Source organism: Epinephelus fuscoguttatus, linkage group LG15 (assembly GCF_011397635.1).
Source record: "Epinephelus fuscoguttatus linkage group LG15, E.fuscoguttatus.final_Chr_v1".
In the NCBI taxonomy this organism is placed as follows: domain Eukaryota; kingdom Metazoa; phylum Chordata; class Actinopteri; order Perciformes; family Serranidae; genus Epinephelus; species Epinephelus fuscoguttatus.
The window spans coordinates 33,791,371-33,805,763 of record NC_064766.1 but is presented as its reverse complement, the minus strand read 5'-3'; the positions used below and the strand labels follow the sequence as shown (position 1 = coordinate 33,805,763).

Sequence of the window (14,393 nt, the reverse complement as noted above, 5' to 3'; positions counted from 1 at the left end):
TCAAATGCTGTTTTTGGGTATTTCAAAATTCTAAGATGGAGATTGGGATAGTTTTGAAGCTATAAATCAGGATTATGCTGATCCCACTGGAAGGGTGGATCAAGCATGGATTCAAGGTGGATGTAGAGAGATGTAGGACACATTGCACAGTGTACTAATGCCAACGGTCAGGCTGCACAGAGGGATACTGACACCATTCTGCAACCTGTAACACCTGTAACATAAATAATTTCCCCTCGGGGATCAATAAAGTATTTCTGATTCTGATTCTGATTCTGATTCAATTTGTTTTCTTAACTTTACTGGGAAACTGAAGTTTGTGAAACCAGAATGTAAGATTACAAAATATAGCCTAGGCTACATTTATTCTCATCATAAGAGCTGCCGTACAAAATCAATAGTAAACAAAATACATGTTAATATTACACAAAGCACAATAAATACCAAAGCATGTTATTGCATCCTAGATATTCCTACTGATCACTAGACCCAACCAATTCCCACATGTAACTCAAAATAATTTTACTTTGTTTTTTCTTTTTAACTCTTTTTTTAATTTTATTCCAGACAGCCAAGACAAGACTCATCAATTGAGCAAACAGAAAATGTATAACTGCTGTCTTTTCCTGCATAGTAAACACCATACAAAAAATCAACCAAAAAACACAACAAAGCCAAAAAGAAAAAGAAAAAAAAGGGGGAGGGACAGTACCCACATGACACAAGTGCTTCACATAGGATAAAACAAAATAACTTTTACAATAGTTAGAACAGATGGTTATGACCAACTCAAATCATGCAATTCTGGCTTTATATGTATTGCGTAACTTATAGTATTGTGTACTATAAAGCAACTAGATGGATATGAATCATTATGGAAACTGACTTATATTTCCCAACATTCTCACATCTGTGTCAATGAATGTTGTGTAGTAGTTTGAACAACATAGACATTTCATTAGTCATTTAGCTGACACTTTCATCCAAGGCAACTTTGAATTGCTTTTGTAGTGAATTCACAATTGCATCTATTGTCTAAAACAAGTGACAAGCAACATAATCTTGCGCTGAAGGCAACATGAAGAATAACAAAATAAAAATAGATGAGGGGTAAAAATACAAGTGGGATGATCATGGTGGTCAGCCTATATCCAAAGACCTCAAATCTAGATTCTGTAATCCTGATCTTGTGGTATCTGGATCAGAATGATCCTATCTGACAATTCTTTGAAAAACCAGGACCAAATCTACAAGATCAATTTGATCTAGGATAGCAAAAAGGAGGACAACAAAATCTGGATCATTCTGATCCAGATTAAAAGTTTTGAAATACTGGGCCCAGGGCATCTCAAAAAAGTGTTAAATGTGCAGCAGGGTTTGTCATCTTTAGTAAAATCCCCTTTGGAGGAAATAGTACAGTTCAGGCAGTGATGTGCTTGCTTGCCTGTTTTGTTGGCACAAACTATAGTGATGTAAAGTGTCAACAAGTGACACAGACATACAACACAAATTAAGGTTGAACTGAGCTTTATTTTGTATGTTGTTATCTACTGTATAATGACTGATTGAAAGAATACATTAATTTCAGCACAAGCTGTGTGGATTGATGGAAATATTTGCCTTAGCTGCATGTTTTTCAGGTTTTGTGAGTGAGTGTGTCATTTTGGCCGGCAACTTTCAGTTTAGTCCTGTATGTGAACTGTTTTGAAAATGTTACCTCTGGGTGGAAACAAGTGCGCAAGCAAATGAGGAAACTGTTACTTACATCAAGCAGCTTTACATAAGCTCACTGAACTGGCCGCAAAAGAAATGTTTTTTATTTTTCTTTCATTTTCATTTACCCCCCAACACAGCAGAGGTCACCTGAGGCCTCTTTTATGCTGACACATGGTTAGATTGTTTTGAACAGGGGAGATGTGAGTCAGGCTAACTGGTAACTAGGGTGTTTCATCTTCAAGGCCAGTGTTTCCCAGGTGAAAAAGGTGTGCTTTGCAAAAATGTGATTTAGAATTCAGAGTTCGAATTTCAAGTTCAGCAGTCTGGAGGTTACATGAGCTACAACTCAGAGCTGTGTGTATAGAATAGAATAGAATAGAATAGAACAATACTTTATTGTCTACCTTATGCATTCAGAAGGCAAAAATTCTCTGGTGGTGGTTATCTGGTGTGTGCATACAATGGAGAAAAACTGGTGCAAGTACCAAATAACCATAAATAGCTCACTGCAGAGGAACCATCTTGTGGTAAAACATATTTTTGAATGCTCATTTAGACCTATTTAATATCAATAGGCTAATTTAGACTTAATACGCAGTGGTACCATAAGGCTCAAATATGTTTTGCGGCTCCAGGCAGATGTTTTTGAATGGCTCTCTTGGTAATTAAAGCTGCCGACCTCTGTCCTAACACAATATACTGTAGTCACAAAGGTGTAAAGTTCCTGTCTGACAGTGGCAATGAAAACTAGACTACATACTTTACAGATTTGAATTTAACTATGCACAATGCAATGAGATTATGAAAGATACCAGACATTTAAAGGGGTTGGACCTAGTTCCATGTGGACCAGTATATTTTGTGATTAGTAGTCTGTTATCACTTGTATTATTTTATGTATTGTTCTTTATCTTCCTGTACTTTTGAGTTCTTAATAACTTTGTGAACATTTTAAGTGGAGGCTTTTTTTTTTGCTTCTCCCTGCACTGTATTTCATTCTTAATTTTTTGTGTTTTAATTGTGCAAAAATAAACTATAAATAAAATAGTGTTATGTGATAATTTAAGACATTGAAAAGCACCATTCAGCACAGTAAGTGCTGTAACTTTAAGTAGAGTAGGATTTAAATGTGGGACTACTTTTAAATGAGTAGTCTAACCTTGTTGCAAAGCTAGTACTACTTATGGATTTGAGTATTTTCTGCACAAGTTACATTTGATCCTGTTTATGACATGAAGGCTTCTGTTACATTTGTATTCCTTCTTCTTTTGAAGCATTCATTTGTTAGCATTTTAATATTTTAGCTGGAAAGGCTGGGGCTCATTTTCACTTTCACAATGACTGATGAAGTCATTACCGGCTGCAGGTGCTTTCATTTTTGTAAACTCTCTCTGTGGTGCAGCTCCACGGGCTTCACCTTGTCACACAGGCTCCCCCGGTCCACGTGCCAGCTGCATCAGCCAATCAGAAGAAGCGACATGTGAGTATATCTGCAGTGAAAAGTTAGTCAGAACGAAACTGAAGTGAGCAACCGGTGTTAGGAGGAGATTTAACGTGAGGAGTGTTTGTGAGGTTTTGGCTCTTCCGTAGGATGTTTCATTAGTGCACCGGCTACTCTTAAATGGCTTAAAACAATCCTTGCTATTTATAACTCTGGAGACTTTTGTCCTTCCTTGACGGACGAGCATTGCTGGATTTGGAGTCAACATCAAGACGCGTCAGACATGCACTTTCTTGGAGTTATTGTCGGCGTCTTTCTGCCTGTTTTATGCAACTTATCGCTGGGGTTTCCTGTGCCAGTAGGTAAGACGTGTGTGTCTTTGCATTGCATTGATTTCCTGGATCACAGCCAAGAAAGAATAATTAGGCAAACACAAACCTGACAATCAGACCGTGGAGGCTCCCAACGCAATCCTTAGTTACAGTCTGTAGCCTGTTAAATTCATACCTTTTAATTTTATATTTTCACTTTCTTATCACAGGACAGTAGGTTATTATGCTGCTCTCACTGTCAGATGCAGCTGCACAATGTCAACACAATTATCCTGCAGTAAATCCTGTTTGTTAAATTTAGTGCTCAGTGTTTGTTGACACTGTTAAGGAGTGTTGGTTCCACTCTATGGATATTTATGAGGCCATAGTTAGTGATTATGTTGTTGCTAAAAGTTTAGTATATCCATGAGTGGATTATGAGACAGTGGGGCCCTGGGGACAGATATGCAAAAGACCCCACCGCCCCTTTTTACGCAGGACAGATTACAGCAACTTTCACAATTAAAAGAGCCATTTTTTGGCCAAAAATGGAGGGGGAAATTGTATGAAGCCGCAAAGCATGTTTGGGCCTTTATAATGAAGGCATTTATGGGTGTTTTCATACCCAGTCCCTTAAAAGAAACGGACTCAGTCCTCTTAAAGTGCACCAAAAAGTGGAAAACACCCTAAGTGTGCTTTCACACTTGCCCTGTTTGGTTTGGTTCAATCAAACTCAAGTATGTTTGCCCCCTAAGTGCGGTTCATTTGGGCAGGTGTGAACACAGCAGTCACACTCAGGTGTTCACCAAAACAACCGGACTGAGACCACCTCTTGAAGAAGGTCTCTGTCTTGTTACAAACAAACTCTGGTGCGGTTCGTTTGTGTTGAGATTGATTCCGATATCGATCTGAACCAACTGCAGTCACATGACACATTGTTTGGGTTAAACATGAGCATGTTACAGTCCTGGAGGATTATTAATGTGCACCTCCTCCTGTACTGCCTTAATATGCACATTCAGCACATTCAATGCATCAAAACATTGTTTTCTAGTTGGAGCCGCGCCTCGTTTTCAAACTGTATGGTTTGACTAAAATGAACAATGACAGCAATATAGTCCACGATGAGCAGCGCTAAAATCAACCTGCGTAGTTGTCCCTCCATTGTGACATTAGAAAGTGTCACATTTATCTTGCACGTGTACTCTACTTCAACGTTTTGTTTAACTCTAGCTCTAAAAGCAGCCTAAATTAGCTTATCAACATTACTAATGGCTTCAAACGAGCATTCATTAATATATTTTACTATTTAAAAAAAAAAATTTGAATGCTAATTTAGACCTATTTAATGTCAGTAGGCTAACAGACCTAATACACAGTGTTACCATGAGGCTTAAATGTTTTGTGACTTCGGGAAGATGTGTTTGAATGATTTTTTTTTAACTATAAAGTGTCAAAAGTGACTCTTTATGGTTTAGGTTTCCGACCCCTGTCCAAACACAATATAGCCCAGAGTTATAAAGTTCCTGTCTGACAGTGCCAACCAAAACTAGACTTGTTACTTTACAGATTAAACCCTATCTATGCACAATGCAAAGGAATGGTGAAAGACACCAGACATTTAAAGGGGTCCTAGTTCAACGTGGACCAATATTACAACAATAAAATAATGTTATGTGATAATTTAATACATTGAAAAGCACCATGCATCAGCTTAAGTGTAATTTTATCCTGTTTTGCAGCTCCTACTCCAGCTCATGACATGAAGGCTACAGTAACATTTAAATTCCCTCTTCTTTTGATGAATTGCCTCCCATTAGATGCCATCATAGTGCAGGTCCAGCAGTGGGGAGTGGTGGGTGCTCACCAGGTCATGGAGCAGGTCCTTCTCAACGGAGTCTCTCTTACTGGAAAAAGCCAGGAAGTTGACAGCATTATCCAAACCATGTCAGCTGATGCCCTCCTACCGACTCTTATCAGGATCAACCAGACTTCCTTACTGAGTAAGAAATCATCACGTACTAGTGATGAATGTAATGACTGTGAGATTTTACATCATCAAAACCTCAACATGGATCTAATCTCATGCTCAGTCAAATATTAAACAGCATTTATCTGCCTCTAGGAAACCACACTGTCCTTCGTTCTCGTGAATGCATACTCGAGGGGTCTCAGCTGCACTGGACCGACCGTGTGTTCTATGACGGGAACGTCTATCTGACTCTGGACCACACTGATACATGGACGGCCCATGTGCCACAAGCACTGGCCTTCAAAGTGTTGTGGGACCAAGAAACACAGCGCACAAAGGCAGAAATGACCCGCCTTCAGGAGGGATGCATCAAGCTGATGAGCGAACTGAAGCTTTCTCAGGAGCAGTCAGGTATGCATTCGTTCTGGCTTTTGAAAATCTTGTAACCATCAATAAACCTTAAAGGATAATTATGTTTTTTTTCAACCTGGATCCTTTAACTCATATTTTTGTGTCTACATGACTAATGGGAACAATAATGTTTGAACTGTCCAGTATTGAGCAAGCCGGCATTGGTGAAACAGGCTGCAGTGTCGCCACTCTGCAAGTTTCACCATCAGTTGACGTCGATTAAAAGTGCTTGTTTTTGCCGCTGACTCAGGTTGCTATGCTAAGTGTCTGGCAACAGAGATAGTCCTCTTTTGCTGAGACGGTCTGTCTGCCTTGTTGTTGTTGTTGTTGTTGTTGTTGTTGTTGTTAGAAATAGCCCAGAAATCGCTATCACCAAACCCCCCTTATTCAAAGTCAACAGAAACAAATAAAACTCAAAAGCTGCCTTGCTCTGTCTCTCCATTGTTCCAGCAATCACTAACTCTGGTTTGGCTGAAATGACCCTTAATGTAAAATATGCTGCTCTACACAAGCTAAAGTTACCGATTATTTAAATGGAGTCTGGTGGGTTTGGCGATAGCAATGTCGGGGCGGTTTCTGTAACCACTCCCTAGACCTCCTTTTGTTAAACAGTCAGAGCAGTCTTGTTTAACCAGAAACAGCCCAGGAATCGCTATCACCGAATCCTGCAGACAAACAGTAATTTTATCAGTAATTTTATTTTATGCTGGCTCTACACAGGCTAAAATTACTTTACTTTAATGGTGGTGGGGTTGGCAATTGCAATGTCAGGGCTGTTTCTGGTTAAACAAAAGTTATGAAAGGTCTATCTCTGTAGGGATCCTTCACATAAGTTGTCAGACACTTAAATTAACAATCTGAGCCTGTCAGTGGCAAAAACAAGCACTCAGAGTTGAGAGAAATTGATGATGCTGAATGCCCCAAGTGGTGACATCACTGCTGGTGCCAGCTCCCTCAATACTGGCCCAATTGTAAAAATGATTGTCCCCATTAGTCATGTAGGCTTAAGGACAATGACGTCCACTTTGAAAAATACAGAATTTCCCCCCCAAGAGTTGTGGAACCTAACAAGTGCATCTTGTATTATCTTTTTAAAATAACCACACTGCAGTTTTGTGCTGTACACACCAATGTTTACAGTCGAATAAACAAATTTTAACTCAACCTTTTTTAGCATAACCATAACTACAATGGTATATCAGAGCAAACATCATGCTGCAAAAATAAATAATATCAGTGACAATAATATCTGATAATTCCCTCCTTAATGGTATTTTGATTTTAGCCCTTACATGAATGAACAGGTGCAGCTTTATTGTCAGACAGGACCTGTTCTATACTATTTATTCATTCACTGTTATCACTACAGTGGCTACGGTTACATGATGGCTTCTCATTCGGAATGAAATGAATCTGAATGAAATCATTTGGAATTAAAGTGTTTCCAGGTAGTTTACATGGGAAATATTAATTCCGAATGAGGGTTTACATGGGAGATCCGTTCAATCGCCTTTATTCAGATCTGCGCAAGGTTTGGGGCAGGGAAGGTTTCTGATTGGATAGGGGGTGGGGCGGATGTTACGTGTTTACGTTTACCGGAAGAAAACACTGTGGTCCTCGCTCCGGATAACAAGATGCTTGACGACGCCGTTATTAGTGCCTTTTTCGGGTGTGTTTTGCTTATATTCTTGAAGCAGCAGTACGACAACAACCTTGTTCTGCTAATGCTTCGTCTGTTGAGGAGGAGAAGGGAGGCAGAAGACCGTGCTGTGGCGAATGGAAACCGGTGAGTGCAACGAGTCCGACTGCTCTAGCTCAGCCCGTTGCTATGCAGCCCGTTGCTATGTGCGCTATTACGTCATCGCACCAGAAAGGCAAGGAAACGAGCATGCGCAGAAAGACCGGAATGAACTCAAAGAGGAATGAGTGTATACATGCACACAAAATTCTTTCATTCGGAATGACAAACGGAATAAACCACCCCCTTTAATCGGATTTAATTTTCAATCGGAATGACCGTTTACATGACCACTTTTAATCGGAATGGCCGTTCATTCCGATTAAAAGTGGAATTAAACTGTCCATGTAAACGTACTGAGTGTTACGGAGATTAGATCGAATTAATCACAATATTATGTACACCTTCTCTGGGTCTGTAACTATACCTGTCTGGTAGTTCTGACTATTTCTAGGGTTTAAAATCAGGGGGAAAAAGCCTGAATGCCGCTGGTGTTGGAGGCAGCTGATGCCACTTGACTGCTAGTCATATGACACAATGGACACTAACAAAAGGAAAGGGTAATAGAACAGTAAAGCATCAGTTTGTTCCTGTGACTGCAAAAGTCCACCCTCACATACACTACACACTTTACTGTGGCTAGTTTCTTTGACATGCTGCCGAGTTACAACTGTCTTTGTTTTTCTAGATCAAGGGAATCCTTTGCCTCAGTTTCTGATCCCAATCTTGGCACTTCTGGCGTTAGCAGGACTGATCACAATCAGCCTGCTCCTCTCCAAAAACCAGGGTGAGTCACTAAGAGTTTTACTTTCTGTTTGGATAATAATAAAACAAATTGCACATTACCTTTAATCACAGTCACATACTCAAAAGCTGCCTTCAGGATGCAGCAAAATTATGTGCTGCATATCATTAACAAACAGAGGGAACTATTTAATCGTCACATCTCCTTTAGTTCAATATCTCATTCACCCTCATAAACGGCTGCATAACTCAGCTTCATTTTAAAATGTCTCCTGTCACATGGTATGGAGTCTCATGCTCACATGGAAATATAAAGCATAGTCATGTGTTTTGTCTTTCTCACACTCTCTGCCTAGGTTTGAAGCACCCCGGAGGTAAGAAAACAACAATCCCTGTTTTCTCTTTAGTGGCTGTAGACTTCTCAGTGAACAGTCTTAGGAGAAGATTGATGGAGGGTTAAATATTAAATGAATTCAAAAGCCCATACACTTTGATTAAGGACAGTCAGAAAATTAACAGAACATGCCCATCCACTCTGACACTGTATGTGCCTGTATGACCTCATTCTTCTTATGACTATGAATGCAATTGTCAGGTCAGCTTGTGACACAGGGTTGAAAGTTTCTGAAATAAAACTCTGTTGGAGACTTTTTGTTAATTACGAGGGGGGAGGTGGTGATGCCAAACAGGGGAGGCATGTCAAATAATATTTAAAGCACTGGAGAGGGACTTTTTTGGCTTCGGAGAGGGCATGCAGCTTTAAATTGCTGTATTTTGTATTTTTAAATACCCTTTGAACCCCAAAACACACGGGCAGGTTTGAAGGGCATGTTTTCTTTAAAACTCACCACAGTGGGGCAACGTATACCTCATCTGGTAGAGCGTGTGCCCTATATAGGCTGAGCCCTTTGCTCCTCTCTCTCTCCCATCTTTCATGTCAACGTGCATCTTTCCTATCAATATAAAGCCCCAAAAAATCCTTAAAAATGCCAAAATTACAACATTTATCATATCCAGAAACTATAAAAATAGAAATTATGAGATTTTCAGATTTCCAATGGTCATTGAACACATCATGCACTGAAATAAACTGCACTAACCAGATCCTGTACAAAGAAACCATTAAATTCCGCACTTCTGTATGACAAATAGTGAAAAACCAAGGCTTTTTTTTCACTGGTGCATTTTGCTTAAGAAATTAGCTGTTTGTTTTGTTGGCAACTCTCATTCCCATGCTGTTTGCTCATTGCATTGGCTCCAACACCTACATTTGGTGTGACTATGATAAACAACATGGTTATTTGTGGTGGAGAGAGGGCCATGCATTTTCACCAGTCACTAAGGGAGCCCAGAGAAAAAATATTTGTAGCTTAGGGGTGGGTCAAGATAAATTCAGTATAGTTCTTCCATAAATTTATTAGGGCTGATATCTAATAATCTTTTTTTTTTTTTTTTTTTTTTTTTGGTTAAGATATTTTTTGGGGCATTTTTAGCCTTTAATGGATAGGACAGACAAGTGTGAAAGGGGGAGAGAGAGAGGGAGTGACATGCAGCAAAGGGCCACAGGCTGGAGTTGAACCCGGGCCGCTGCGGCAACAGCCTTGTACATGGGGCGCCTGCTCTACCACTAAGCCACCGACGCCCCGATATCTAATAATCTGTAACAGTGAGTGAGAGTGCACAGCAAGACGTGTTAGCTTTTTTTTTCTGCCATGAATGTCCATCTAATCTCTGCTCTTTGATTTCCTTGCAGGTGTTGTTGGCTCAATTATACATTACCCCAAAGACATGACTGAAACGGCTCCAGAAATAAGGAGCGACGGTTACCAAACCTTGTAATTCAAAGCTGCTGATTAACAGGGTCACGTTTGAGCTCTCTTCTCCATTACTGCTGCTGAATGTCCAAATACAGATTTAACACTTTTCCCTCTGTGTATGGAAAGTGTTTCTACAGTAATATAACCAAAAACCTTTGCTATGTTACCAACAGCCCACTGTATTAAACACATGTGATCTGGATTCCAGGCCGTATTACTTTATGCACTTTAATGCATTTATCATACTTTACACTGGTGCTTTTATTGCATATACTTTTTTATATTTGTGCATGTATGTATACACACACAAAGTAGTGTAAACACATTTTCTGCAGCAACGTACAAGCTTTTTAGACACGTAATAACTGTGGGCAAATGTTTTCACCAGCCATAATCTCTGGACTAAGCTATACAAGTAAATAACTGTGTAAATATAATGAAAATGTTTTGTTTAAGCACAAAGAATGTCACACACTGTCTTGTAGTCTGTAGATAAAGCCCTGCTGAAATCAAGTGTTTGTTTGGTCACTGAGAGTCATGTCACAGTGAAACTCTGCCAAATGCTGACTGACTGATGTCTGTAAGTGTGTCCATTAATCAATAATTTGTTGTTTGGTTTAAGATACTGTCCTGATGGTTTTAATATTTCTTTGTCATACTGTTCATTGTTTTTTTTTCCTAACATTTTTCCATGTAAAATTTTAAATAATTCAATTAAAGATACATTTATGGTATAGAAGTCATGTTTTTCCTCCTTATTTTTTAAGTATGGTTTCGGCCTTAGCCCCTCACACATCTAAAAATGAAATGCGTGATACAGTTTCACTGGTGAAACTTTTTTTTTTTTTTTTTTTTTAAATGTTTTATTTTTTAGTGTTGAACTCTGTCTGCTTTATGAGATGGTGTAAGGGTCAGTTAAGCCGTGCTCAAGTTCCTGGTGCACTAAAACCTGCATTATGGCGCCATCACTTGTCAAAATATATTTATACTCTTAGTAAACACTATTACTACAGTTCAAAATGTACATAGACTATTGTATACGTGTAAATTATATTACATGATGTGATAATACTATAAACATTTTACCACATTTGGGTATGGCTTAACTGGCTCTTGGAGAAAGTATTATCTCTGTACATAAGAACATATCCTTGGTATAATGGTGGTACTCTCCAAAGCTACCATCCCTACAAGATAACATTATTAGGTTTTCATGCTCTATTGTTAAGCAGCTGCACAAGTGATGAAGCACTGAGGGGCTTTTCCTTCTGAACATATACTGAATTATCTTCTATTTTAAATAAGAAATGTGGAGACGGAGCAGTTCCTGCCTCATGTCCAAAATGGGATCAGCTTCTAAAGACGGCAACCATGGCAAGAGGTGTGGTCTCTAACTTAATGTCCATAGCTGCCCCTAATGCATATTTTTCTGTCCAGCTGGCTTGGGAGCATGACCTTAATACATCTTAGACTGTCTCCCAGTGGAACATCATTTAGACGTTAGCTTTGAGATTGTCTAAATGTGTGAGATTTAGGATTCAACAAGAGAAGATTATGTGCAGAGCATGTACACCGATCAGCCAAAACATTAAAACCACTGACAGGTGAAGTGAATAACTTTGATTATTTTGTTCCAATGCATTGTTCTGCTGGGAAACCTTTGGTTCAGGCATATATGTGGATACCACCTGACATGTTCCACCCACTCAAACACCGTTGCAGAACCAGTACCCTCCTAATGGCAACTGTACTCCCCAATGGCAGTGCCCCCCAGCAGAGATTAGCAGCATGCCACACTACAAAAACTGTTTAGAAATGGCCTGTAGAGCGTGACAAAAAGCTCAAGCTGTCGACCTGGATTCTAAGTTTGCAGGTCCCAATCTGCTCAAGGATTCTTGTGACGTTCCAGTACCCCAGATGTACCCCTAATCCAAGGTGGGGCCTCCTTGGATCGGACTTGGCTCTGACCTGTCGAGGCATGGACACAGGATCTCTGGGAGTGTCCTGCAGTGTCTGGCACCAGTGCGTTGGCGGCAGATCCATTTAGTCCAGTGGGTTGTGAGGTGGGTTAATGGCACGTGCCACAGATGCTCATTCAGAGTGGGATCTGGGGAATTTGGAGGCCAGGTTGACACTTTGAGGTCTTTGTCACATTCCTTGGGCCATTCCTGAGCCATGTTTGCAGTGTGGCATGGTGCTTTTCTCTGCTGGGTGGCCACTGCCATTGGGGAGTACTGTTGCCATGAGGGGGGGTACAAGGTCTGTAATGGTGTTTGAGTGGTTGGAACATGTCAGGTGGTATCCACATGAATGCCAGAACCAAAGGTTTCCCAGCAGAACAATGCATTGGAACAAAATAATCAGAGTTATTCACTTCACCTGTCAGTGGTTTGAATGTTTTGGCTGGTAGGTGTATTACTCCTGTTAGATTATCCAAGATGGAAGACAAACATTAAGGCTTATGTCCAGCTGTTAAAACACTCTGGTTAGAAGTGATATCTCGTGTGTCAATATGTCAATTTCCCAGTGTGCCCCAAAGTATGTTTGCTGGGCCTGAAGTTTGACAGTAATGTTGGATTAACTGTCAAGCGCCTATGGACACTGGGTTGCTTATTTACTAAGAGTCTTCTAAACTGGAAGGCACATAAAGCAGCCTGCTTCACAAAGGACTCCTAGCTGAAAGAATACCTGGACATATTAAGCATTAAAAGACCTCGATAAGGGGCTGGAAGACCACTGATACTCTGTCTGTACACTTTTAAAACAGTAGACCCCAGTTTAAAATGCTTGTATACAATGGAGGTATGAGATCTAATGTATGTCACCCTTGTATCATCCTTTTTAATTTTCTATTCTTGTGCTTTTCCTATCTGATTTCCCCTTGTTAAACCTGTGTTAAATCCAAAAGGAAGAAATAACAATAAAACTGTTCATAACAAGAAACTGGCTCTTACAGATGGCTTACAGCAACCAGAAAAGCTCAAGACATTTTCACCTCATCTATGATCAGAGGTTTAAAAATACTTTTGAGTTTCCATGATGGTTTATAAGTTTAAACATCTGACATTCATTTCAATAATTATTTTTCTTAAGTCTTTGGGGAAAAAAAGAAAACAAATAACTCAACTCTCAGTGGATACAAGCAACAGTTTATTTATTTTCAACAAGAGAGCTGTATCAGCTGCCTTTGATTATCCTCCTGCTTTGATAAGGTTCAGTCAGAGACAGAATGTTTCTTTTGATGTCAACATTAGTCTCTCACCAGATTTAACATGTTGACAGAAGTTTAGTAGAAGTTCACTGAGAATGAGTGTTATTGTCTATGTGTTGGATATTCTGAGTGTTTTGGTTAAAATAATACCCAGAACATAACTCTAGTTTTTGAGTTAGTTTTTATTTTGTGGTGGATAATTGATCAATAATATAATCCTTTTAATCCAATTAATATGCACACACTTAATCATGGGATCATGTGATCTTGTCTGCTAATCAAAGAGCAGAGGGACAAATGGTTGATTTGACTTGATAACATCTCTGATTTTAGCATTACAATGGCAAGAACTTTTAATTTTAATCAACTACATCCAGTTAGCGCTAATGTTTGGCATAAAAATCAACGTATATGTCTGTGGGTGAATATGCATTATAGTAATTTTATTAACAGAATGACTTGAACAGATGATTGATGTTTATCAAGCTGCAAATGGTTAAACCGTTTGTTTAATGCTCTCCTGATGACTGCGAGAAGTCTTTGATTTTCTTAATCAAATCAGACAACTCATAATTTGGCAATTAATCACAAATGTGATGTTCATTATGGCCCTTTTGAATAAATAAAACCAGGGTAACTTAATTATGACTGGATCTCTATGCCTCATACAATGGTACAGTGCTACAAGCTACAGTGTGCACTCCAACCATGTTGTACTGCAGATATGCATTTAAAGATGTATACCAGTGTAAAATGAGTCTTTTACCAGATATCTCCTGACAGAGCATTAACACAATTTTTTGGCCTATTGTCTACTCAAACCTTTTTTAATGCTTCTATAAATTCAAATTACTTTAAAGGGTGTTATGGTGAAATAAATCAAGATAATTTAAAGTTAAATGTCATGCTGGAATATCTGTGACACATTTATATTACGACACCTTATGTGATTCAGACTTGATATATTTTAATCATTTATTTATTTTTTTGTGACTATATGTTCATTAAATACATTTTTCAACCTTCAAATAA

At 39.1% G+C, this 14,393-nt stretch overlaps 1 protein-coding gene across 1 annotated transcript; it reads left to right on the top strand.

The window, feature by feature from the left end:
* Positions 1 to 3,210: 3,210 nt before the first annotated feature.
* Positions 3,211 to 10,869, top strand: LOC125902629 (uncharacterized). Its single transcript, XM_049599124.1, has 6 exons — positions 3,211 to 3,519; positions 5,289 to 5,471; positions 5,594 to 5,851; positions 8,278 to 8,376; positions 8,690 to 8,707; positions 10,087 to 10,869. Exons 1-6 carry the CDS (start codon positions 3,441 to 3,443, stop codon positions 10,170 to 10,172), a joined length of 723 nt encoding a protein of 240 aa, XP_049455081.1. The 5' UTR covers positions 3,211 to 3,440; the 3' UTR covers positions 10,173 to 10,869.
* The last annotated feature ends 3,524 nt before the right edge of the window (positions 10,870 to 14,393 follow it).

Bases quoted from the DNA above. Each gene is read 5' to 3' on its own strand.
- LOC125902629 (XM_049599124.1), top strand. From the start codon at position 3,441: ATGCACTTTCTTGGAGTTATTGTCGGCGTCTTTCTGCCTGTTTTATGC. The intron at 3,520-5,288 runs GTAAGACGTGTG...GCCTCCCATTAG, and splicing joins GGGGTTTCCTGTGCCAGTAG to ATGCCATCATAGTGCAGGTC. The intron at 5,472-5,593 runs GTAAGAAATCAT...ATCTGCCTCTAG, and splicing joins CAACCAGACTTCCTTACTGA to GAAACCACACTGTCCTTCGT.